A 27,864-nucleotide genomic window follows, 5' to 3' on the forward strand; every position below is an offset into this window, starting at 1 on the left:
CCGAGGTAGGAGAGCAAGTTTATTCAACAAGTATTTACTGAGCCCTTAATGTGCCAGGCACTATTTTAGGTGCTGCGAATACATTCCATTGATGAAAAACATACAAAAATCCCTGTCTTCATTGTGCTTACACTCTAGAGGAAGGATACAAGACAAGATACGTAATAAATAAGTAAATTACATAGGAGGTTAGAAGGTGATAATTACTATGGAAAAAAAAAATAGAGCAGTTGTGAGAATGAAGACAAGTCTTATCTGGAAATTTTCCAAAACCAGAAATGGGGAAAAAAAAAATAAGTTTCTTTCTTGGAAAGTGTATATTATCTATAAATGACGAAAGAATATATTTCTGGCTCTTTACTGTTTATGGCATTTGTATGCAAGAAACTAAAGGGATTTAAAGATATGAAAATGGAACTGAAAACCAGAAAGACTAACTCTCCTAAAACAGGTGTACAATCCGGAGTTCTTGAGTTTGCTGCATTAGCAGGACCTCCCACATTCCTAGTGAATTCCAGGATTCTGGACATTCTGCCAGACACAGTGGGTCCGAGAGTCAATTCCGTTGAGGAAAGGCTCCTAGGAACAGAAACGTGTAGACATACTCAAATAGTCTCACGGGATTCTCTTGATTCATCTCCATTTCCTTTTTAAAATACAACACCTCATTTTTTGTTATTTTCTCACTCTGTTAAAGAAGGGTGAGCACATTAAAAAAGGAACACTGAAACATGGGAATGCCTACATTTCCAACCCCTCTGCCATTCGCAGACTGTCCAAGATGCACACAGGCTTGTCGGGTATTGGCCTTTTGATACCATTACCAGACGTGGTTGCTTCTGAACTACCAACCAGGTAGGTTCTTTTCCCCCCTTTGACTGAAATTCAAATTCCATTTCAACAAAGTAATCCAAACAATTAAGGTCTAGTTTTTGCCTCTGGGGAATTAGGTTCTCTAAGTTAGAAGTGAAAGTAAAAAATAGATGGTGTATCATCTCTGACCAGAAAGTCCTATTTTCAGTAAAATGGAGGAGAGGCAGAAAGTCTAGGTTTCAGGACCAGGGGGGAAAAAAAAAAAAAAAAGAGTGTCCACCCACAGGATACTTATAAACTGATGACTATGACAGCAGCCCTTTCTAGAGTAATAATGTCATTAGGTTGTGATGATTCTCCAGAAACCCCAAAAGCCCTGGATTAAGAACATCTGGAAATTGTGCAGATGACACAAATTTCTGTTTCCTGCAGTTAAGGTTTCACGGATGCCTCTCTGTGGCATCTGTCACCATTTTGTTTTTCTTTGCAAACCTCCTCCTTTCAAATCAGGAAGTGTACATAAAGTGCAAGTAAGATTCATTCCCTTGCCCATGCTTCCAGGATCTTGTTTTGGTAGCCAGTATTATCAAATCTATCAGTTAAACCGCTGGCCCGCTGGGTCATCTGCAGGTATTTCTGGAGTTAGCAAAATGAGTTCATCTGGCAAAGAGAGTGTCTGAAGGTGGATGCAGTCTTGGCAAGAAAACACAAAGTACCATACGCAAGACAGGGATGTGAATGATGCAAGCAGTCGGAGGGGGCTTCTTGTCACCGAGTCACTGAAGAGGCCTTCTTTGGATCTCAACTCTTAAAGAGATCTCAGGAGCCATGACTAAAACGAACGAGGTCAGCGGATTTCAGAGCACGGTCAATCCTCGGTGAGGGCAGATTCCGTTTTCCCTGGGTTGGGGGCAGAAAAGAAAGAGGGTAAGGAGCCAGGTCTGATGAGTTTAATGCCACAAATGGCATCAAAAAAGCCCCCAGTGAATACTTCCTATCTTATAACATAAAGGTGAGCATGGTGCCCCTTGACAGGACTTAGCACAATGTGTTTTCTTTGGGTTTTGATGGGAGTATGGTCCAAACGGGTCACAGGTTAGGTAACATTACGTACATCTTTATTTCAATCTTGGATGAACTTTTCTTGATTACTATGCCAATGGCCACTGTGACTGTTCAAGAGAAGGATACAGTAAGTAACATTTCCCATATTCAGTGGGCCAGAAGCTTACCTTTCACAACCCCCCCTAGCAAGACCACAAACAAGCAGGATGAGTGTTTCAATACAACATATTTTGGGAAATGCTGCCTTACAGCTGGAGGCAGGACAGGAATGGTATTAAGGCTGGAGGGGACAGGAACCGTGCAAAGTCATATTCGGTTTGTATTATGTGAGCCCAGTGTTTGTAGAGAGAGTCATACTGCCACATCAATATAATTAATTAACCGTTATAACTGGGCTCCAATGTATCCCCTATGAAATGTGCCAAAATCATGGGCCAAACCTTTTGTTACGTTTGATGAGTGAACATTAATGACAAAAAGTTAACTATGTATGGTCACAAAATACGTGGACATTCACAAAGGAGGTCCTTTGCATTTTTTTTTCTGATTTTTCCAGCAGAGATAAGGCCAGGGTTTCAGGATTCAGCCCCTCAAGATGTCATTACAAATGAAGGTAAGCCACAGCTGAGACTGCGCAGAGTACAGCCGACCCTTGAACAATATGGGTTTGAGTTGCACGGGTCTACTTCCGCTCGAGTTTTTTTCCATAAATACAGAGCAGTACTGTCAATGTATTTTCTCTCCCTAATGATTTTCTTAAGAGCATTCTCTTTTCTCTAGCTGACTTTATCGTAGTACAGTATATAATACATAGACCATACAAAATATGTGTTAACGGTTTATATTTAAGGCTTCCTGTCAACAGTAAGCAATTAGTAGTTAAGTTTTGGAGAGTCAACATGTATATGCAGATCTCTGCAGCGGGGTGCCGGGGAGGGAGTGTCTGGGGTCAGCACCCCAAACCCCACCCCCCACTGTTGTTGTTCAAGGGTCAAGTATGTATTAGAATACATACACAAATGTTACATAAAAGTCACAGGCTGACTAGATTAAAAGTCACAGAAAATTCTCAAACACATACTAGTTAAATTCCTGAATTTCTTTTTGGCTTCTGCTCTCTCTTCAGCATCAAAGTACCAAACAGTCATGGCGTATCTGTGAAAGATAAGCAGATATAAGACAAGAGATTTAAAAATACCACCAAGAAACAAAAAATATTTAAGTCTCACATCAGAGTCATTTGTAAAGCCAACATTGAAAGTTTTCCCTATTATTAGAAGTCTGTCCCAATTTTAATTTAAAATAAACTTCTCTGGTTGCAATTCTATTTAAATGTAATGAAACATGTAAGGAATTCCAAGTATGCACCAGGCATTATCCTGAGCAATGGGAATTCAAATGATCTTGTGAATAAATCTGCCTCTTTCTCAAGGAGCTCAGGCTCTGACAGGGGAGACAGGCAATTTAACAAATAATGTAACAGGTCGACATGATCTACAGAGGAAGGACGAGAAGGGAGCCATTCTGCTAACGACTGAGAGACCCAAGCTGTTGGGGAGAACTGAGAGAAGAGGAGGTGACACGAGTAAAGTTCTAAAGAATGACTTATTTAAAGAACAGGACACTTTAAGCTCTTGGCTTGCTTCTTTAGTTTTGGATACTAACACAACGATGCAACAGAATAATGATGCCCTCAAGCTTTCTACTGTGTTTCCACTAATTTGCTTTATACCATCTATGGGATAGACTGTAATAGGAATCATTTCATGTGTGAGTTTTCAAAAAGTTTCATTTTATAATTATTATTAGCTACTGGAATTTCTACAGCACTTGATTTTTTTTCAAGAGCTGCCCATCAACATCTGCTAATGTTTCTCCTGTGACTTGGGTCATCAAGAGATTGGGGAAGACCGAGGGAATTCTGCAACAATTGACAGGGGTCAATTATCGTACCCTATTAAACAAGCCACCACCAGGCTTTGGTAGTAGAATTAGTTACCTGCTGCTCACCTAGGGCACATTCCCATTTGACATTCAATATGCAACTCCGTGTGGGGCTCAGATCTGTGATTTCTGGAGGGGAACGCCTAGAAAGCTTAAATACTTTACACATGTGATTCTAATTTAATTAGGCTTGTTAAGGTTCAGTCATTATCCCACCGAAGTTCTCTCCCCCAGCCCCCAAATGCAATTCAGTTGCAGTTCAAGCTGCACCCCCACAGCACTTGGCCACCACCTGGTTTACAGCTCCGGCCATAAAACAAAGGTAGTGAGAGGCATATCCCAAAACTAATATTATATCCAGAGTTTTCAGACTAACACTAAACAATACAAGTTCAATATTCAGTTCCTCTGAAAAATCTCATGCTTGATCTCAAGAAGGGGCTTTTAAAAACCCCATTACTGGGACATGATGGGTACAGAGGGCCCAAACCAACTTTAAGAGAAGGAAAGGGTAAAAAGGAAAAGAAGTCAGAACAAATTCCTTTTTCTTTTCTCAAGGTTCTTTCTCTGTTTGCAATAGGCCTCTTGTAAAAATTCATCCAGAGTTAACCATCAGAATTCCTGATATGTGATAGCCAACATTCTCTAGGGATACTTCAACCTTAGATTTGTTTCAGGGAGGAGTGGCAAAGGAAGGAGGGGAAAACTCTGTGGGAAATCTGGAATCCAGGCAGCCCCGGTGGCCCAGCGGTTTAGTGCTGCCTTCAGCCCAGGGCCTTGATCCTGGAGACCCGGGATCCAGTTCGCTGGGCTCCCTGCAGGGAGCCCGGGAGCCTGCTTCTGTGTGTGTGTGTGTGTGTGTGTGTGTGTGTGTGTGTGTGTGTGTCTCATAAATGAATAAAGTCTTAAAAAAAAAAAGAAATCAGGAATCCACTGTGTTAACCTAATGGTAAACAATTTGTTAATAGTCCCAATTGATGTTAGTGGCAATAGTTCCAATTGACTAAAGAATCTAGTTGCTTAGTTGCCCCTTTAAAGTGTTACTGCCTCCAAACAGGTTTGCTATCAGCTTTGGGGTGTGGCTGGTCCCTCATATGCACAGGACTTGAGCTTAGGGACTTCTCCAGGAGCTGGGTTTTGTACAAAAAGCTTCTCAGGAAGAGTCATGGCCCTGGCTATTATTACCTGGTTGCATAGGAAGGCTGGACTTCGTGTGGATTCCTACGGTCTGACCAGAAGAACAAGAGTCTGTCAAAAATGGGTTCCACATCTGCTATGAAAGACTTCCCTTCTGGAAATATCCGCAGGACCCCACCGTGTAGCTGAGGGCCACAAAGAAGATGGATTATTTACTAGCCTCACACATAATTAACTAACAATGCTATTTCAGCCTCGTCTATAAATAATGCCATCTTCCAAACTCCAGTCCCGATATGTATTACTCCTAAAATTCTCTTTAACCTTATACCTTGTACTATTGTACTACATTTTATTTCAAACTTAGCTGGTCATCTCTCCTCATCCACTTTACCCCAAGTCATAAAACTCGCGGATACAAAATGCAGTGCTATTAGATCCAATCACACAAAAGCGTCAAGACTTGACTGTTTTTAACCTACAAAAACCCACCAGCAATTTCATATGGCTCCATCTAATATTAAGAACATCCTAGGATAGTCATCACATATAACATCCCCTTCAATCAGAATTTACAGCTTTCTTTTGAACTCCTCCAGCTCCTATGTGATCTCATCACTGGAAGTTACACATGCTCTTTTTTCTGAACTCAGACCACCTTACCCACACTTTTCATTACATGCATCACTCTATTCCTTGGATTACTTTTTAAAAATTTGTACACCCAAATCTCCTGCTGAGATAGCCATATCAAGGTAGAATTTGGGCCTCACGCACCAGTGTTTCCATACAGCATAATGCCTACCATTAACAGGCACTCAAATATTTGTTGAATGATTTCATACTTCATGATTTATTATCACTGACCCGATAACTTTACTCTCTAGCTTGTAACACTACCTTTCAAGATTTTAAGAGATAACTAAGGGACATATTCCAGTCACGTTACCAAATAGGGAGAAGAGACATTTGACTCACTGGTTTCCCAGGTTTTGTTTTTCGGACACCAGATAAAATATCCTTGTGTTTTTAAGACGACCAGTATCTCCCCCCACCCCTAATGAACAGGAAATGGAGATGCAGAAGGTTCAAAAGCCACATGAGCTTGAAAAATTCTCTGACTTCTCAGACTCCTAAATCATCCTTAAGTTTCAGAGAGCATATAAATTCCAGACAAAATGTCTGTCAGCATGGAACCAGACTTCATATCTCTATCTATCTATATGTTCAAAAATACAAAAATAAGCCAGAGAGCCTTTGACATTCACAAACCATGGTGAGCCATGGCAAGCGGCCACCAATGAGACATATCACCCCGAGAGGACTGTGTGGGAAACCTCGCTTGGGCTGGTTTTATATCTTACAGTTAGTTCTATTTTTGTGGAATTGTCTCAACGTTGCTGCTGGAAGGGTGAAGTATATATCTTACTGTGCACTGAAAGTCATATCAGCTCTGGATTAGACCCCCCCAAAAAAACTGATCCCTATTCCTAAAATAATAAATTACCTTCTCTTTATCAACCACTTTTCCCAAACCGAGTAATGATACTCCCTACCACCATTTCCCCCCACACACATACCAGATTAATTTCGCATTCATTATTTCATCTGGTCAACTTAAGTATTAACATCACAGCAGGAGACAAAAAGGAAATGGTGACTTAGAAAAGTTTCATCCATGGGAATTATGAATCCCAAACGCTCCTCTAAATTATCTGAATTCTTTCCCTAGAGTTTCTAGACCCACGCTCTACTCCCTTTATTCTAGAGTACCTTGGCATCCCAATTCTTGTTCAGATAGTAGATGCAGGTGATGCAGCGGCCATCGCCGTTGGGGTTGTCCACGTGTCGAACATAACCTGTCCCATTTCCTGGGTAGCAAGCCACCATTGCCTATGGAGAAATGCCAAGAAAGCTGGTTAACAAAGCTGAGACCATCTTCTCCCACTGGGGAACAGCTGAGTAACACAGTCTTTTGGGTGTTGTGTGACATTTACAGGCGGCCGCAGGCTTCTTAATTGCATGGACAGTACATAAATCAAGATGCTTCGTCATAGAAGATTAACAGCAAAGTCATACCTTATGGTTCAGCCCAAATAGAAAGTGGTTCAGCAATATTCCCACAGTTCTAGAACATTGTAGACAGTAACCCAGCTACCTCATCATGAGGATGCCCTGCTTATCTCCAAACCTCCTCTTTGAAAAATCAGGTTCTGGGTTCCCACCCTGGACCCACAAAATCAGAATCACTAGGTAATGGCTTTTTGGGCTTATGCCTGGTATAATATGTGTTCTCAAAGCACCAAATCACCCACTGTCTCAGAACAATGACTAAAGACCCTTGCATTGACAAAGAGACAGGAACCAATCACAAATGAGGAAAAGATCAGGCTTGCTCAATACAATGCTTAGGGATTGAAAGAAGAGGGAAGGGTCTGTGCCCCTTCGGAAGGAAGCTGTGCCCCAATTTGTTGGCACCAGCAGCACAATCAGGTCCAATTCATAGAAGAAGCCACAGACACATCTTAGTATGTTTCTCTATGCTCATCTTCTTTCCTACTGGCACCTATCACATCAGGTGGTAACCTGAAGTTCTCTTCCTTTGCCCAAACACTACTTATATCAGCCAGGTGGAGGAACAAAGTAGAAAGCCAAACAAACACATCCTACTGAAAATTACTATTAGAGAATTACTATTAAGTGGATACCAACCTCTAAATGTTCCATGGGAAAATGACAGCAAGGTGTAGAAAACAATGGGCAAAGTACAAAAGCTAGTTCTCTTCACAGGACACTGCCTTGTTCCTAAAATATTTTCACAGGGATGAGACATATGCAGGGAAGATACTGGAATTGTCAACATAAGATGAGGAAAGGGATATTTTTCCTATTTGTTGGCTACTGCATTCTTAGTGACTAGAACAGTGCCTGACACATGGAAAGGTGCCTGTTTAAAATTTGACAAGTGAACAAATTAGCAAATGGCTCTGTCCTCTAAAGAGTAAGTTTACATTCTACCTAGATCAATAAAGATTTCTATCATTTTATTTTAAGGATTTATTTATTTTAGAGAAAGAGAGAGCATATGTGGGGGAAGGAGCAGAGAGAGAAAATCTCAAGCAGACTCCCCTGCTGAGCACAGAGCCCGACCAGGGGGCTTGATCCCAGAACCCTGAGATGATGACCTGAGCCAAAAGCAAGAGTCAGATGCTTAACTGACTGAGCCACCCAGCTGCCCCAAGATTTCCATCATTTAAAAAAACCTATCTTTAAACATGTATGTAGTTGGTATTTTCCCTCACAAACAGGCAGTAACATTCCACTGGTAAAACGATCTGTCAGGTAGAGGCCCAAGCTAATACACTAGAGGCTCAATGAATCAGCTTCAATGCTGTGGGTGCCAAATCACTCTCGGCAGTAGCATGAAGACATGAACAAAGCATGTAGCTTTAAAGGCTTCACACACACACTGCATACTAGAACAATAAGGCTGAAGAGTAACTTGGCTTTACAATTATCTTAATGCTTAAATCACCATATCCCTCATGCTGCTATCAATCCCCATATCCTGCCTTCGAACATCTAAAATGTCAATGCAAGGTCATATCTTGGAGCCGAAGTTAGCCTGTTAGCCTTAACCTCGTTCAGAAAGTGGAATTTTGAGGCCACTGCAATCAAGATTTAACAAATGATGGTACCACCAAGCAAAAGATGGTTCGGAGAAAGCTGATTGGTAGCAGGCAGAAATGATGGGCTTGGCTGGGAAGAAGAGATAAATGAAGTCACCTATAATGACTAGGGAATTACTCATCCCTGGAAGCAGCTCTTAGGATTATAAGAGCCACCACTGAGCCAATAATGAAAGTCACTTAAGCCACAAACAACTATAGGCTAGATTCCCTACCATCTCAGCCTCTCCCCACTGTGAAGCCCTGAAAAGAAGCAGCACTCCATCAATGCTATATAATCTTATATTCTTAAACAGCCCTACTTTACAGAAAAGGTCAGTGGTCTGGATGTCTGCCATGTGGTTCACTCAGCAACTAATTGTGTGATCCCAGGCTTAGTTTCTTTTCTGGAAGGAGGAGCTTAGGTTGGAGGGCCTCCGAAGGTCTAAGACTCTAGCTAAGCAGCAACCCCAGTAGGAGCAACAGGGTTCTTCAGGGCATTATGAAAGCACTTATCTGCCTCAGAATTCAGTTTATAATAAATACAGAAAAAGCAGATACAAACTCACAATAGTACCTCTTTTATGAACTGCTGCTTCTATAAAGCACACATACAGAAAAAGAGCTAGCACATCCCAGGGACTGATTTTGACACAACTTCTAAGTGTCAGCAAAGTGTCTGATTGCTTAAGGAAGGGGAACAGAGAGAACGTTTCTGGCCCGAGTGAATCTTCACCCTCTCTCCTGGTTTCTGAAGCCACAGCATCAAGTTCGAAACAATGGAAGGAAATTATTGTGGGCCTCAGTGGGCCTGTCAAAACTACATAGGCCAATTTTATCAGTGTTTTCTGGACAAAAGCCATAGGAGATAGGTCTTGGCTTGGGCACATTCCCAACTATTTGTTGGTCTCCGACAGAGTCTAGAACCAAGAGGCTAATAAGGATGTGCTGAGAAGCAGGGCTCATGTCAACGACCAGTCACACACTTCTGTGCCAATCTCTGCACGGGACAGAAACAAACCCCGGAAACCAGTAGGTTCAAACTACATTGCTATCTAAACCTCATCAAGCCTGGGAAGGGATTTATAATGTATAAAGGCAGAGAATGCTTCAAAACAGTAAGAAGAGGCCCAGGGTACTTCCATGACCATGTGACCAACATGTCAAGCAATAACACTGACATTGACCAGGAGGATGACTCATTGTAGACTTTCTATTTGCCAAAACCTCCTGACTGGATTCATATTTGAAATTTATAGAGGTTTAATAACATATTCGTGTGGCCCACAACAGGACATACAATATAGCCCTATATTCTTGGGTGTGCAAATAAATCCACGTGTCCCCCTATGTGTTCACCATTTCTTCCTCCGACCCCACCCTGCCCCCGCAACACTCCCCACCACCGCTGAAGGAGGCATTTCCAGAGCTCTGCAGCTAAGGGAAATGTACTGACTGAACCCCTCCCAGGCTGGCTCCAGACCAGACATATGTGCTCTAGACATCTCGGTGGCCACGTTCAGGCAGGAACTGTATATGAATTCTTTGAAGATGCACACAAATACATAGAAAAAAATTTTAAGGCTTTATTTATTCATGAGAGACACACAGAGAGAGGCAGAGACACAGGGAAAGGGAGAAGCAGGCTCCCTGTGGGGAGCGCCATGCAGGACTCGATCCCCAGACTCTGGGACTACATCCTGAGCCACAGGCAGACACTCAACCACTGAGCCACCCAGGCATCCCGGATACATAGAATTTTAATAGCCAAATCCAGGTAGCAAAACCTGTTCCCTGAATGCCACAGGTAGAAATGAAAACAGTGGTTCTGCTGGAGATATCACTGAGCTGCCTTCATAAAAAAAGTGTATCTCATCAATCCCAAACGTAAGGTTGAAAAATGAAAAGTCAAAGATTTCCATTCCAATGCCTACACAGAATGCTCTTGACTGACACCAGCCCTAGCTTGGTCACACATATAAACCATTTCCAAAAAGTGCCATCAGCAACCCCCACTGTCCACTCAGCCACGATGATCATTTTAGACCCACAGGTCGGAAGAGGGTGCATGTGCCCTGTTCAGCCTCCAGTGAGACTCACCACTTCCCTAACAATCAATGGCCTAGACTTTTATAGAAATGTATTTCACATTGCTCATGACTTTGGAGTCAGATTCACTAGTATGACTTGATCTTAAACAAGCTGTAAAGTGGCCTTTGACGTAAATTTTAACTTAACAAATTAAAATATTAATCAACTCATTTTCCTTGTAAAATCTGCAATAGATGTGAATCCGTTTTTAAAAATTTGTCAAGAATAGCATGACTTCAAAGCTACCTGGTAGAGTGACCTTTAAAACCAGTATTTTGGTCCAATGCCAAATGCTAGACCCTTTTAACTGCTGGGCAGAAATACCAGTCAGTCTTTGTAAGGATTTATTTTGAATTATGAATGGTCTTGGGTGCAGCATATTTTAAATAAAATGCAACCTAAGTACAGGATAACCTGTACTTAACCTCTTGGTTGCTTCAGTTTTCTCGTTTGTAAAATGGGTTTATGAAGGTTGAAGGAGTTAATCCATGTAAAATGCTTTAGCCAAGGCCTGGCATACACTAAACGCTGCTTCTCAGGGTTGTTTAAAGTTCCTGATGTGCACAGCTGTCTTCCCCTCACCCAGGGCTTCTGAATGTCTCCCATCAGGGATCTGATATTCTACTTAAGTGCTCAGTAGCTTCAAATCCAGGCCTGGCAAACTCAAATAGCTTTTGGCACTTCCGAGTAACATAAATGATTGAAGCCAATCAGAAATATATGTGCCTGAACTCTGGCGTGTGTGCTCTGCTGTCTACAACCAGGGAATCTGCCGTCCTTTGCCATGAAGGCCCAATGTCCCAAATCTTCAGATTTTAGGAGAAATACAGGCAACTGAACCAGAGTTGCACGTAAACTCTCTTGAATAGCTTTTATCCCAAGTTTTTAATCATGGTCACAAAAGATACCTCAGGCTGTACTCTGAGGTCACTGCCTGTGGTCTCCCAAGTCAAGCAGCTCTGTGACAGCTCCAGAGCTCAGGTGGGCGCTCCATCTCTTTTCCCCTGGCTCAGATGCATCCTGTCCCCAGGCAGAGCCCCCATCCCTCAGCGCCATCCACATTCCACATGCCTCCTCCAGTCCTTCCCCTGTGCTAGCTCTGGACAGGGTCCTTCCCCTCTCCACCATGAAACAGTTAACCACACGGAGAACTTGATGTGTAAAGACTTGAGAAGTAATACATGAGACTACGTATATTCTTCAGCTTGGAAAAATAGCCAGGTGGCTCATCATAGTAGAAAACGTAATGGGTTAAATTTTCTGGCTAGAAATGGGTCCAACTGATAGTTGGATGACAACCGCCAAGGCAATAAACTTGCCGATTTTTCTAGTTGGCTGTGGGTTCGAGGAGCTGAAGGCTATATACTCCCAGGGTCATTTTTCTGGGTGCTCTGAGTTCAGCACATATTTTCACACATACATTTAATGGGGAGAGTGAGCAGGGCAGCCCCCTGGCTGCATACTTTATGTTCCATATTCACAGAAGCACCCACTAAGGAAGGGACCCAGTTTGGTAATGTGAGGGGTGGGGTGGTTGTTAGCCACTGCAACAAAGGCACTAGCTCTAAAATTGAAGATCTCCTCTTTAAAAAGAAAAACAAAAATTAAAAACCAAGTACTCAAGCTGCTCTGTGCAGGTAAACCATGAGAAAGGCTAGATAGAAAGACTGGAAGAAGCAGGATCTTTCCAAGTTTTGTTCTTTGAAAAAAAAAAAAAAAGTAAAGATAAAATATAAATTAAGCCAAGATTTCACTTTCCATGATTTTCCATTTGGCTCTGACAGGGACCCAGAGGAAAGAACTATAAAAACCCTTTGCAAGGGCAAGGAACTTAAATCCAGAGGACAAGGAAGGCAAACTGAGATGACTGCTTTAGCCTTTTCCCCCATGTTGGTTCTTCCTGGTTCAGGGGTACATAATCTTCAAGGATACCTTGTGGGACCCACGACCGTCACTTAAAATTCCTACTGTCCAATACTCGGTAAGACATCTTTACAAGATAAAGGCAACTATGCAGAGCTTTCTCCACGGATTTCCAGAAAACGTCACCCTGCAAAGTTCACCACTGCTGCCAGTCCCATCCTTTATCTGAAGTTGAACAAAAACAACAACAAAAAGCAAGCTCTCAAGGTGGTGATGAACTGCTCATGAACAAGAAAAGGGCTTTAGAACCTTTTACATTCATTCTAACTTCATCTAGATCGGCGTAAAGGAATTATTCAGTTAAATGTAGGTACTTTCGAAAAAAAGTAGGAAACTCTGCAAACTGTCACTAGTTATCTTGGCATCTTGCTTGTTATCTGTCTTGTTGGTTAAGAGCAAACCTAGCTATTTCCTTCCTTTTTCTGCTTCTAGTTAAAGATTGATGTAGCAAAATGAGGAAAAAAATAGGAAATATGCTCTTGGTGGGGAACGTGAGCCTTGGCCAACGAGCATGTTCCCCTTCCTAAAGTTTCAGTATCTGACCAGACAATTCACAGGAGTCAGAACACCAGTCAAATACAACTAACTGTAAGGTAAGTAATCCTTTTAACAAACCTCACGTTATTCATTAAAATGTTTTCTGCTATTTGATTTCTACACGGAGAACCACTTCTGTCTTCCTCCCTTGTTCTAAATCCACACTAAAAACGCCTCTTTCTGAGGTGCCTCGGTGGCTCAGTCCATTAAGCATCTGGCTCTTGATCTCAGGGTCCTGAGTTCAAGCCCTGTCTTGGGCTCCACACTGTACATGGGGCTTTCTTAAAAAATAATAATAAAAAAAATTTGTTTTAGAAGCCTCCTCCTGAACCCAGAACGTTGCTACACAAAACCTCACCTTCGGTTTAGAGCAATAATCATCAACCACCCCCCTCCCCCCCCACCCGCCTTGCATGAATTTCGTTGAAATGCAAGAGCTTAGGTAATTCTGAAAATGAAAAGTAAAGAGGCATAACCAACTCTCAGTGGCTCTGGTGACGTGAGTTCACCCCTTTTCAGGTCAGGTGAGAGCATCGTGCCTGTAAAGGCAGGAATTTACCAGCTTCACTTGAAAACCTGTCCCCAGGTAGACTTCCACCTGCACCCTCGATCTGCTGCTCTACTATGAGTTTGGTCCTCGCTTTGGGATCATCCAAACGATCAACAACTACCCAGACTCTAGAACCTTCGATTTAATTCTCCTAGCTCAGGGAGGGCAGTTTTACCAGATGCCAGCGCCCCTTGGGGTTCTTACATTCAAGAGTTAGGCTCCCGCCCCCACCCCAGAAACACGCGCACGCGCGCACACACACGTCTCCGTAAGAGTCACAGGCCTGTAAACTCTGTACTAGATCTAGATCCTACTCCAGGGAATCCTGCATTTCGTGCATGAACTTGAGTGAATCATTCTCCCAGGAGAAGCCATTGAAACTCTGCTGAGGCCAAGAATTTAAGAAACTATTGTCATTCCTTTCTGAATTGTGGTTAATTCCTCTCCTCGGAGAGGGCTCAGCCAGAGCTTTGCAATTAGGCACAGTAAACAGGCGGAGGAGCACCGACATATCAATACAGGCTGTTTGGGTTTGGAGAGGCGGCCCTTCCCCCGAGGCCTGGCTCCGGGCCAGCAGGGTGACGGCTGAGTGACAGGGCTACGTGCGCTGCGTGAGGGTGGCAGCCAGCCCACACCCGAGCGCACCGCAGGGCAGACTTCGGAGGGAACCGGCACAGGACAGCCCTCCCCCCCCACCGCCCGAGTCACCGAGAAGTGTTCTGAAGAAGGGCTTCCCTGCACTTAGGAGATCCGCAAAAGTCAGCCAGACTCAGGGTGAAGGACATTAAGAGGGGCGTCCAACTGGATCCCTCCCGACGCCTTGCTCCACACGCTAAGAGCAGCCGTGTCCTGAGGACCTGTGCAGCCAGGTGGCACTTTGCACACGCCCTCCCGTTTAATGTCCTGCTGCTCACGGGTTCTCAGCAGAAGTCATTACACCCCCTGCCCCACCCTGTTAGTTATCTTCTTTGCATAGAAAAGCAAATTCATGAGTAAGGCAACAGGGGGTAGGGACTCACAACACTTAACTTCTTCTTTTCTTTTTATTTATTTATTCATTTATTTATGATAGTCACAGAGAGAGAGAGAGAGAGGCAGAGACACAGGCAGAGGGAGAAGCAGGCTCCATGCACCGGGAGCCCGACGTGGGATTTGATCCCGGGTCTCCAGGATCGCGCCCTGGGCCAAAGGCAGGCGCTCAACCGCTGCGCCACCCAGGGTTCCCAACACTTAACTTCTGATGTATGAAGCAGACTTCTCAGAAAAACAAAACTTTACCTGCAGCCCTCCAAAGGCTCTGGGAATAACAGAAAACAGGAATGTTTGTGGTTTGCAGGATTGTCACAGAATTAAGTGTGGCCGTCCTTAACTTCTCATCTGCCATGAATTCTAAAATAAGGGAATCCATGATAACTCACATGTAGTTGGTAAGACAAGATTTTATAAATGGGAAATTAAAAAAAAAAATTACCGGTCAAAACACATCAGGAAAAATGTCTTGAAACAATATCCTTAAGCTAAGAAAAACCAGGCAAGCGCTTTACCTACCATTCCCAATGAATTTTCAGAGTATTAATTAGGGGACACTGCAACTATGCCGGATAAAATAAAGTCGGAGAATTTTCTAGGAAGCCAGATCTCCTATTTACATGTGCCTTTTGGTACCTGGAAAAATGTATCTGCTCAATGAAAGAAATGACACACAGCAAATTAGCTGGAATTAGCATTCGTGACATTCAGTAAACGTTTATTAACTGAACAAACATTTGTATAATGGTTACTACCTGCCTGACACCATTCTATATGCTTCATGAATATTCCCTCATTCAATATTCATAACCTCATAAGGCAGGAGCCATCATTATATCCATTTGACACATGGGGAAACCGAGGCATGAGGAGGTTAGGTCCCTTGCTTTCTGAACCCAGTGAGTCTGGCTACGGAGTGTGGGGCTGTCCTCATCAAGTCACGCTCACCTAATGTCTGGCATTAACCAAGTCACTCCTTTTCGGGGGAACAGAGATCTTCATTTGTACTTGAAGTATCTGAATCCCTCTCACCCTTCCATAATCAAGGAAATTGCAAAGTGCAAAAAAAAAAAAAATGTGAAAGAGAAGCGTGCTTGGTATTGAGTCTGTGAAGGAAAACTCCAAAGTAGGGGGGGAGGGGTTAACAAAAGCACAGGGCAAAGCAAAGTGACTTTGAATCCTGGCGCAGAGTACCAGCTGTCCACTTGGTCTTGGCTTCAGTTCCTCCCGCTGCAAGACAAACTCACTCCCGCCCTAAACTCTCTGCAGCCCCAGCAGAGCCCCTAATCTGCTCTGCATGCAATTGCTCAACAATTAGCCCAAGTCATCCCCAGGCCGCTCTGCTCAGGTTCTATAGGAGGAAGTCAGCGTCTCTGGACCTTTCCTTGTCAGCTCAGGTCAACACCAGCCAAGGTTTTTGGACTTGTTTCAAAGTCAGAAGATAAACGACCAATTAAGAAAAAAATCATAAAGGAAATACAAGTGTTTTCGTAACAGGAGCGGCACCTGGTCAACTCAAAGGAATCCCAGGGATGAGATAAATTTTCCTTGCTCACGCACAAAGCTTGTTTAGGAGACAACTCCAGCACTACCGTGTTAACTGGAATTCACTGAATACAGAACTTTCTAAGATCATGGTAATTAGAATATGCTGGGTACAGACCCCCTAGGCCCTAGAGGAGGGGCGAGATCCAAAGGGATAACTTGAAGGGGTAGAAAGTAAAATGCTCCTCTGAGAGCAGAGTATTGACTATTTTGGGGAACTGCGAGGGGACCAGAAAGGAGTGCCTGGCTCTGAACTGAGGGGACAGGGATCATTAATTTAACTGTCCCCATGTTCTTTCCATGATATATACAAGCAGAAACCAAAACTCATGGAACATTATAGAACTAAGCGTGGTCTTTCCACCACTGAACACTGCTTCTGAAATATCAGGAAGCATCTGTTAAGTGAAAACAGGTGCTCTAATGTCCAGAGTGACCGCTTTAACTCCAAGGTAGAGCGACAAGGATGACTCTCCAATGACTCTTACGACTTACCAGATACAGACCCAAACCTTTAACTAGGAAGCAAAGGCCTCCATGCCGAAGAAGTAAGAAAAGGCCAAGCAGCAGCTACTCTCTGACCTCCACCAGGTCTTATCGCTGATTCCCGTCAAGCTGGATCTGCGGTCACTCTCCTCCGTACCCCCGGAGAGCTGCTCATCTCGGCCTTCTCCGGTGTCCCAGGGGGTAGCCATCCGACCCCAGAGGCCAGAGGCTCCCCAGAGGCCAGAGGCTTCCCTACGGTCCTCACAGGGAGCGCTTAATAGTCAGCATGGAACCACCGCACTGAGTGCTTCCCAAATCCGGAGGATCCTTTCCCCTTTCTCCTGGTGCCTTCAGCTCACACTTTCTGCAAGACTGTTGGACACACGGAGGGAGGCAATATCCTGCAGACATTAACAAAGACTCTTCCCCCCCCCCCCCCCCCCCCCCCCCCCCCCCCCGGCACTGAACGTCAACGGAAGGAAATCAGTTCCAAATTTCGCTCCAATTCGAGCTCTTAGCAAATTTAAGTTTACTGACACAAGATAATAGGAAAACATGCAGTTTTTAAAAAGATTTTATTTCTTTATCCAGCAGAGCACAAGCATAAGTAGGGGAGTGGTAGGAAGAGGGAAGAGGGAGCGAGCAGCAGGCTCCCCGCTGAGTAGGGAGCCCCAGGGAGGGCTCGATCCCAGGACCCTGGGATCATGACCTGAGTCTAAAGCAGATGCTTAATCGACTGAGCCACCCAGGCGCCTCAGGAAAAAAATGTCTTAACATGTTTACAGGTGGTGGGTTTTTCTCAACCATCTTCCAAATAAACTGCACACCCTTGTGTGTTTTCGTTTTAGCAATGAATAAACTCAGATCGGATCGAAGGATTAAACTCTGATTTTCTTACTAACAAAGTGTAGGAAGATCTGACACCCACTCGGTGTTCAGCCTCCTCGTACTAATTTCACTCAGTGTTTCTCAGACTTGAGCATGTGTGAGAATCACCTGCAGGACTCCTGCGTGTCTGATTCACTAGGTTTGGGGAGAGGCCCAAGAACTTACATTTACATCAAGTTTCCAGACAATGCTGATACAGCTGGTCTGACAACCACACTGAGAACCATGGTCTATCCTGTGGCAAAATCAAGGGGTTTTGTGCCGTGCCTCACCCTAGATGATAAAAGGTACGGAGTGATGAGTCAAGTGCACTGGCTAATTAGGGGAGGGTGGTGGGTAGATGGAGGAGGTGGTGGGCACAGCAGGAGGGGAGAGGAACCCCTCAGGCAGTTTCTGGCACAGGCTTGGCGGGGGGCTGCCTAAAGCTGGCAGGAAACATTCCAATTGTAACTCCTGCAGCACTGCTGAGGATTACGGTCATGTCAGCGGTGGAGTGTGACTGCTGGTAGGAGGCTCTTCGGGAATCAAATAAGAAGCACTGAGAGCCCGGATTTGCCCTCTCAGATGGAAATTCAGTCTCAATTTTCATTTAATTCCCTCTAACCCTGGAGGTCGATAAATAGGATCGTATCCATGTTCTAGATGAGGAAAGCAAGGCTTGGAAAACGAGATGGCATGAAATGTAAAATGCCCAACCTTGGGCCTAGTAGTGAGTACCAACTAAATTAAACTAAAATATAAAAATAAGAATCCATCTCATTCATGAAGAAGAAGTGGAGATTGAGGTCCTGAGACACCACTGGCCAGGGAGCCAGGATCAGAGGCCAGGGTTCTAAGTTCATGGCCCTGGGTTTTTTGGGGGCTCTCTGCAGCAGGCCCGTTTGTATGAGCTGCCAGGATCCAGGTGTGACCTGGGGACTTTCTGGGACCGAGAATAAAATTTCAGAACCGAGAAAAGAAACCTTTAGAAAGCCAAAGTCTTGTCTCTCGGATACTCCTTCATAGCATGTTTAACATAATAAAATATAGAAACACTTTGATATCAAATTAGGGGCCATACTGCAAAAGCTCTTTTTTTTTTTCACCTAACAAAATATTTATAGCTTTTCTGTCACCCTGCCATCCTTTGAAATCAAAGTTCTGTTTGAAGATGAAATTAAATCAGGCACCTGTGAATTGGGAGAGACCTGCTCCAGGCCCTGAAAGTATCTGCTTAACAGTCTCTGCCTTCAAGAATTCGTAAGTAAACGGAGGGCAGGGAAAGGAAGGAGGTAAATACAGGCACTTATTCTCCAGGGAGCAGAAGGCAAGGCCTCATGGAGAAGGCACAAAGATGGATGCTGAAGAGTAGGAGACAAATAGCCCAGAGCTCAGTGTGTCTGGCAAATTAGCTTCTAGCATTTCAGGGAGTGGGAGGGAAGGAAGTCAGTCAGCAGGAGAGTGAGTGTAGAAGGGTCAGATGGGGTCAAGGGGGTCAGACGGGGAGGGCCTTAAATGACCTGGTAAGAAGTGCGTTCGCAGCACGTACAGTAGACAATGGTGTTAGAGCACAGTTGGGTCTGTTGAAAGCATGGAGACGACAGGATTCTTGTTGGGTTTTAGCCTACTTACATTCTGGGAGAATCACATTAAAATGGATGACAGGGAGAACAAGAAACAAAGGCAGGGGATTTATGGTTAAAATAAGTCTCTTTAAAATAATTCCCTCCTCAGGGATTCCCACTATGAAAGCAAGACAAAATTTAGTTAAAGGAAAGAAGGAAAAAAAAAAGACAAAACTTGAGGCTCCATGGTGAATGTAAAACAAAACAAAAACAAAAATCCAAAACAGTACAAAATAGGCCAAATTTGGACCAATAATACTGCATGCTCTGGCCCGAGTATTCGCTATTTTGTGTTTTAAAAAGGTTTTGTGTAGGGGCGTCTGGCTGGCTCAGTCGGTAGAGCATGGGACTCTTGATCTTGGGGTTTTGGGTCTGAGCCCCACCTTGAGTGTAGAGACTCCTTAATAAACAAAATCTCGGGACGCCTGGGTGGCTCAGCAGTTTAGCGCCTGCCTTTTGGCCCAGGGCATGATTCCGGAGTCCCAGGATCGAGTCCCATGTCGGGCTCCCTGCATGGAGCCTGCTTCTCCCTCTGCCTGTGTCTCCGCCTCTCTGTGTGTCTCTCATGAGTAAAAAAAATCGTCAAAAAAAAAAAAACAGGCAGAAACTTGGTTCTACATGTTGTGTCCGGACAACACAGAGCGAGCACCCAAAGATGTTCAGACTGTTTAAAACAGTATGTCCTTACCACTTGCAAGCAAAGCTCAAAAGAGTATTATCCTCAATGCTTCAAAACGACTTCACATTCCCCCAGCAGAACCAGAAATAGATGTCACGGACACCTGGAATGGAGTTTTTCATTTTGTTTTCTTCCCAGTGAAAAAAAAGAAAACAAGACTATGATCACAGTCTTTGATCCTTTGTATCTTAGGGCTTTTAAAAATACGGTAATAGCATTTTGGCCTCATTTTTGGAAGGAAAAATAATACTTCGTGTGCAATAGGCACATTTATTCCAGAACGTGAGAAACATTGATCACTGCATCTCCTAAAGTAAAAAAAAAGCTGGTTTGGCCTAATAAGGAGGTATTAACAGGGCACAGAACATGAGGGACCCTCAGTAAGGAGGTACTGCTGGATGAATCCGGTACAAGACCCGAAAGCCTGCATTACAGGCTTATGAACCCACGTCTGTAAGGCTGGGACCAAGTTGGGGGAGGGGGTGAAACTTATAACCCTCAGTCAGGACCAGCAAACCAAAACAGGAACAGAAATGTAACCCACAAATCATGGTCAAAAGAAGATACAAAATTAAAGTAAGTGCCATATTGGTTTAAGATTGAAATAATCGAGGGAAACAGGGTATAAATTCTATGTATAATGAACCAAGCTAACTAATCTCGCTTGGCAAAGAGACACACAGCTCTGAATCGGAGCCAAATCAACGGCTCCTGGCAATCCGCCAAACCGAATTCCTTAGTCTGGCATCATAAAATGATTTGTCTGTCGCATTTACAATTCCAGGGCCTCTGGATTCCACTACCCGCTGGGCACCCCTGGCAGTTGCCCAGCAGAATGCATCTGAACTATCATTACTGTCGAACGTCAGCATTTGACAAACACTAGAAAAATACGACACCCGTTTCTTAGAGCAATATTAGTTACCAACTACAAAGGGATACTACCAAGGAATTACCAAATCTGTTCCTGTAATAATTAACAAAGAACTAATAACCTTCTCCATAGCGCTAACCTGCAAGCTGCTCCTTGGTGCTCAATAGACTTGGGTCACAATGTCACTTAATGTACCCAAGGCCACAAAGGTGTGTCAGAGGCAGAGTCCTTGCCAAAGTGAGCAAACCTGGCCCGCAGGCAAGGTCCTGCAAGTTTTATCCTCAAGTGCATGATGATGCTGGGGTGCTCAGAGATGCTTCTCCGATGTGCTCTGCTCATTACGAGTTAAACTCCACCCCACCTTTAAGCTTCGGCAGAGAAATCTTCCATACATGGGGTGTTTTCAGAATGGAGCTGTAACTTGCAAGGCGGCTTGTTATTTACACATTTGAAATTTGTCTAGCCAGAGTCAGGATACAGGAAGGAATTTACAAATTCTGCTTGAGCTGAGTAAGGTCAGAAAGCGAAATAATTCAGGACACCCAAAGGTCAAAGGCACATAATTCCACCTGAAGGTGTTCATCAATTTTAAGTCACAGGTGTATTTAAAATTCCCAGATCACATGCTGATGTGGCTGAATTAACCTAACGACCCTGCCTTCTAGTCCACTTACTCACAAAGCAAGCCGAGCCAGGAGAGCCCCTGTCTAGAGCCCCTTTGCTCAGGCCCAAGACACACCCTGATCCCTTCCCCAGGGCTTGCGGAAGACCTCATCTCTCCAAATATAAAAACACCTTACCTGCTGCGTGACTGATGGACTGGATAGGTGTGATTTCTCATACGTCTCTAGCTCTAAAAACCTGTATCATTAAAGATCTGTGTATTTTTGGTCACTTATTTTAAGTATATTTTGGTCACATCTTATTTTAAGTAAACAGAAAAATTGTCGAAAGCCCAAAGAAGAGAAACAAAAATGACAAATCAGTCCACGAATGGACCGTTTAACCAAAAAAAGAGGGGCACCTGGGTTGAGCGTCTACCTTTGGCTCAGGTCGTGATCCCAGGGTCCTGGGATGAGTCCCGACCCGCATGGGGTTCCTCGCAGGGAGCCCGCTTCTCCCTCCGCCTATGTCTCTGCCTCTCCATGCTGTCTCTCATGAATAAATAAATAAAATCTTAAAACAAAACAAAAAAAAAAAAACAGAAAAAGAGAAAGCAAAGTTGGTGACAACTATCTCACTCCACCCTATTTTCAGTGTTCTTTAGGTAGTTTCATAATCGCTTTCCACCTCCTTTTGCCTGTCCATGTCCACTGCAGTGCAAGGCATTTAATGATTTGTGAATAAATTAAACCGATAATCACTGATTTGCCACTTTACAGCAAGCAGATAAAGTGTGGTAGAATGGCAAGGGGCCCAAAACTGAACAAAAGAAATTGCAAGGTAAACATAAACACACCTCTCCCTACTGCTTTTTCTTTGCTCCTAAGTGTCATTCTACAAAATCAACCAAGAACATTATGAAATCTCACCCAATGGGGAAACCTGCTTCCCTGTCACTAAGGCCGTACCCTATAAATTATTTCCTTGAATTAATATCCTTCCTCCAGGAGCTAAGTTATTTTTAAACTCAAAACCTTTTATAGAAATTCCTCACATCCTCACAAGATATTCCGGTGCTTCAAACTCAGCGAATCTTCCGCCTAAAATACCTTATTCACAGACTTTTAAGATCTTAATTACAGAGCCACCATGCATGATGTCTAGGCCTCCAACACCGTGCTCTAAGGCCTGGACCCTCCGTGGGCTCTGGCAGCTGTTGTTTCATAGGATTCTACATGCCCCACTCCCACCCTCAGCCCAGGTTGACAGGTCCCCTGGGGCAAGGTGAAGAAGCCATCAGACTTACTCCACAGAATGAAGACGGAATGAAGGGATTCTAGAATGTCAGTCAAGTCTCTGTTGACCTCAACTGAGGCTGAGGTGGCCATCGTGGGGCAGCCCTCTTGAGCCATATGCATGGAGAGGCAGCCAAAGCTAGATGGTGAGTAGACTGTGGAGCAGAAATGAAAAGAACAAGAAGAGAAGCAAAGATGAGGGCCATAAAACTCTGGAGAAAACAATTACCACACCAGCTGTCCTTAGGACTTTCTGGTTCCTAGTTCATGGCCCCAGTCTTCTGTGAACCCTGATCGCATTTCCTGCACTTGCATCCTGAGACATACCCTGATCTTTGAAGATGCCATTTTTGCTTAAAGTAGCTTGTAACCATGATCAGCTCCCTTGAGTAAAAGATATTCCTGATATCACATGAGGAGGGTGGGCCACAACTGTTACTGCTCAGCAGCAGGGGAAGGAACAAGCCCACCACCTTGCAACACATTTTCTTTTATTCATAACTTATCCCTGTCATCTTTTGTCTGTACTGCTTCAGGAGGACTGATGTCTCTGTTCACAATACAACTCCTGTGACCCCACCGTCCGGAACTTCTCCAGTCAGGGATCGTAACAACCAGTCTTGTTGGCAAATACTTTTCCTGGAAGTAACAGTAGGAGAACATTAACATAGTCGCTCCCTTTCTTCTTCAATGTTTGGGTTTTGTCTTTTTGCTGTTTTAAGCTCGAGAATTAATCAGTGTGAACTACAGGATCTTACAATTTGAAAGCAGAAGGGAATGGAAGCTCTCTGAGACAGGGTTTGTGCCTGTTTACCTCTGTATCCCCAGCCCCTGCCCAGTACCCCACACAGAGTGAACACCACTGAGCAAATCAAAGGACGAAAAGTAGAATAGTCAAGAACACAAACTCTGGAGTCAGATCTGGGTTAGAATTCTAATCGTCCACCTAGAGCCTTGTAACATTCTCGGGTGCACAGAATTGCACTAAGAATTTTATGTATGTTATCTTATTTAATGCTCCTTCCCCCCAAAAGCTTTAAGGTATTATTACCCCTTGTTTTACACTTGATGAAAAGTAAGGGACTTACCTAAGGCCACAGAGTTCCTGAGCCTAAGCCCCTAACACCTAGGAGAAACTGCTGCATACCACTCACTCTGACCTTGGGGAAATGATTTCATCACTCAATTTGCTGAAGATTGTAGTTCTGAAGACTAAGTCAGAGAGATAGTGTTTATAAACTATCTAGTGTTTATAGAGGGGGCACAGTGCCAGAGGGGGCAGACTGCTCAATAAAAAGTTATTATTCTTAAAGTTACTAAATAGTGAGCCTACAGTGAGATGCTTCAAGCAAGAGAACATTTAGTTCCATAAATTACACGTTCTCTGGAAAAGAGCCATTTCCAAGATGTAGGCAGCCAAAGCAAAAGGAGCAAATTATGACCAATATTTATCTTGGATATGGTCTAAATTCTCCGAAAGGGAGTATAATAGATAAGAAATCTCTTGATAGCCTGAAAGCGATGACCATGCTGGAAGTTAGGGGGCGCCATGCTGCTGTACATTTTAGGAAACCACTTCCCCAGAGGGTCCCCAGCACCCTTGGAGTTTTAGCCAACAAATGGCAGGCAGATAAATTCTAACTGGTGACAACTTTTTTGGCAGGAAGGGGGAAGCCTTTAATATTTCTTCCCACACTCTTCCACAATTTCAACTTTAGGTCCGACATAGAGATTTCTATTTTATTCCCAATGCCTTTGCTTTTTAAAAGAAAAAAAAAAAAACAAAACTTGTTTTTATTTAAGTTCGATGTGCCAATATATAGTATAACACCCAGTGCTCATCCCATCAAGTGGCAATGCCTTTGCTTTTGCTTCATTTGAGATAAAGGACATTCTTGCATTATTCAGTGACCTTTAAAAGTCCAAGAAGGAAAAGTATTTAATTAGGATGAACGGGTTGACACCCATAACCCTAAGAAATACCTAAAAAAACAGCTGGTCTAAACCAAACGTGTAAATTGGTGATTGTTGTAAATGGGTCATAGGAGCATAATTCATTCCACTCACCTCTGTACATTATATACGTGTTTGAAATTTTCCATGCTAAGACGTTGCAAATAAACTTTGGAAATAAATGCACAAATTGTGCCTTTTAAAAATTTAGTTTCTACTGAAAGCCTGCTCAGTGAATGCAGCAGGAAACTGGGTTTATATCACTACTCTGGGAAGAGGATAGGGTAAGGCACTCAGATGAGGGAAGAGAAGAAGAAAGTTAAATTAACGTGAAACTAATATAAATCACACAGAAATGCACTGCATTTCTACCATGCTTTATTAAGACCCAAGGCCACAAAGCGAGGGAGAATTCTTTATACAAACAAATCAAACTTTTTATCTTCGACTCTTAATAATTGTTGGCTCAAGTCTGGTTTACAGCTGGTTCCAGTTGGCCACGGAATAGCCCAACCTAGAGGTGATTTTTCTAAAGGACAGGAATGAAAAGCTTTGTGCCAAAACAGCTCAAGAAAAGCCAGAAATCTAGGTATGGACAAGAGATGACTTTTCTCCTTTCAATTCAGTCACCTTCTGAAAGGGTTAATTGAGAAGCTATTTGTTCTACCCAGAAGATAATCTATAACTGAAGAATCTTATCTAGAGATCTTTTTCCTTACCCAGACATACAGTGTTTCTCCTCCAGTCTGTGGAGTCAATTTATAGTCAAAGCTAAATACAAATACTTAACTTTCAAATTTGTTAGTGACGACTTTCTACCAATTAATCCTGACCTCCCTCTGAGCAAATTACGTTCCTAGAACGTTGGGGGTAAAATTCTTAGCACCTGAGTTGCAATGAAACTTGCAAAACTGATAAGAAGCCATCTGCTCTTCCAGACTGAGGCAACAAGCACTTCTGTAACACTGAGGCTAGCCCTCCCCCCCCCCCCCCGCCCCCCATTCCAGCCCCAGGAGGCAAGGTCATTCAGTGCAAAAACAAAACTAACCAAGACAAATGGCTTTCTAATCACTAAAATGATAAAAGAGTAAAACACTTCCATGTCAATCTTGTACAGAGTCCAGGCAGCTGAGTTTTCCCCAAATCAAAATAAAACTTAGAAAGCAGCATTTTCTCCCAAGATTTACTTTATTTGCGTCTGATTAACAAGTGCTTTCAGACATTCTATTCATGTCCTCCTGGCTTTGAAAGGCATATAGTCGTGTGTTTCTCCTCTACTCTGTTCCCCCACTCCAATGGGTCCTTTCTACCCATTTTCAGTCTTTCACTTGCCCTTTACTAAAAGTATCCCCTCGGTCTATGAGGCAAATGAGACAATAAAGGTATGTTTTATCAAAGGGTCGATCTAAACTGAGAAATGGTATAGATATTGTTAAAGATTGGTGCACCTTTCTTCTCATGCTAGCATGCCCTGCCTCCTCCTGTGCTAAAGTTTTCTACGGCTCTGGGTGCACCTTGACCAGTCTGCAATAAAAGTGCAAATCACTCGGAACTGCCACTGGAGAATGGCCGGGTTAGCATTTGTAGAAAAGGCTGAGTAGCTGGACTATCCCAAAGTAACATACACAGACCAACATCGTGGTACCACGGCTCCCATATTTCTGCCAATCTACCTGGAAACGTTTCCAAGATAAATTACCACCCAGGGAGTCACTTCTGGCTGTGGTGAACAAAAACAGGGTTTCTTTCCAGAGGTACCTGACTACACTCTCCCCATCACTTAACTGGTTGTTTTGGGTAGATTTCTCCACCAATGGATAGTTCGGAAAGGGAAGGTGGTGGCGTAGGGCTCAGCAGCAGGACAGATTTTGCTCAGCCAGGGAGCCCGTCTAGTAGTGTGCAACAAGCCAAGGGCAGCACCAAGCCAAGGGCAGCACTCAAAAGTGCAGACCAGCTTTACTCTCTCTCAGGTCAAACTTGGTCACATCTGCCAAACTCCACACACCAAATGTCACCCTGAAAAACATCACAACTGTCTCCAGAATTCTTTAAGAGGAATACCCTCTGAACACAGATGAGGTACAGTATTAGGGGACTTTTAAAGTGGACACATCTAATATCATGACTTCGCACGTGTCTCCCATCATACGCAATGTTTCCAATAACCTGTCCCTCATCTGGACCTTTGGGAACCTCCACGGATTAAAACCAGCCCAGAAAACCGCAGCTTGCCCGGTGTGTACCACCCACGAGACCCACTGTTTCAGTTAACAGAAGGTCATGGTAATCATACACCTGAGTCCCTCAGCACGGATTTTCGCTGGGAGGCGGGGTGGGGGAGGGGGACCCGGACTGACTTCTTGCTCGTCGGTTAAAAGCTAAAGTTCACTCGCAGCCCAGCGAAGGCAACAGACACGGGCTCCGAAGGTCCCCAGTCCCCGGGCGCTACGGCGGCGGCGGCGGCGGCGGGGAGCCCGCGCGTCCTACCTTGGACCTTTCCTTGACGTAGTATTTGCCCAGCCGGCTCCCGCAGTACAGGACGAGCCTGTCGATGAGCGACAGGAGGAAGCTGATGGCCTCGCAGCCCTCCTCGTTGCCCCCGATCCACGTGATCTGGTCGCCCCGCAGGTGCCGCTTAGAGACGCCGGCGCGCGGCCCCGCCAACTGGCCGTCCCGCAGGGCCCCGTTGCAGTGCAGCTGCTTGACGCGTTCCAGGACGCAGTCGCCCACCACCTCGCCGAGGAAGTTGTCCAGGTAGCAGAAGCCGACCTCGTGCAGACAGGGCACGATGTACTCCAGGGCGATTTTCTCCAGATCCAGCCTCATGATGTGTCCCAGGGGCATCTCGCCCTCAGAGCCAAGCTCGGGGATCCCCAGCGTGCACCGAGACCCGGAGCGACCTGCGCGCGCGCAGCCGAGGCGCGGGGAGCGCGGCCCGGGGTTCAGCTACCTGCGGCGGCCACGGTCCCCGAGCCACCGCCGCGCCAGGGAGAGGGGAAAGTTGTTCGAAACTCTGGGAGGCGGGATCCCTTCCCCTTCCGAGACCGGTGGGAGCTGCGCGGGGATCCACGACCTAGCGCCGGACTGGCCCAGCGAGGAGTCGGCGGGCCCCTTTTGGAGATGCGGAGCCGCCACTGGTGCCGCGGCGGCCCCAGGCGGGGAGAGGCGGAGGTCCAGCCC

The 27,864-nt window shown here is 44.4% G+C and overlaps 1 protein-coding gene across 1 annotated transcript; it reads right to left on the reverse strand.

The window, feature by feature from the left end:
• On the reverse strand, nt 1-27,864 carry EGLN3 (egl-9 family hypoxia inducible factor 3). Its single transcript, XM_038544468.1, has 5 exons — nt 27,172-27,864; nt 6,733-6,852; nt 5,008-5,144; nt 2,960-3,033; nt 1-1,713 (listed from the first exon to the last, which is right to left on the reverse strand). The coding sequence occupies exons 1-5, from the start codon at nt 27,526-27,528 to the stop codon at nt 1,682-1,684; spliced, it is 720 nt and encodes a 239-aa protein (XP_038400396.1). The 5' UTR covers nt 27,529-27,864; the 3' UTR covers nt 1-1,681.

This window comes from Canis lupus, chromosome 8 (assembly GCF_011100685.1).
Source record: "Canis lupus familiaris isolate Mischka breed German Shepherd chromosome 8, alternate assembly UU_Cfam_GSD_1.0, whole genome shotgun sequence".
Classification (NCBI taxonomy): domain Eukaryota; kingdom Metazoa; phylum Chordata; class Mammalia; order Carnivora; family Canidae; genus Canis; species Canis lupus.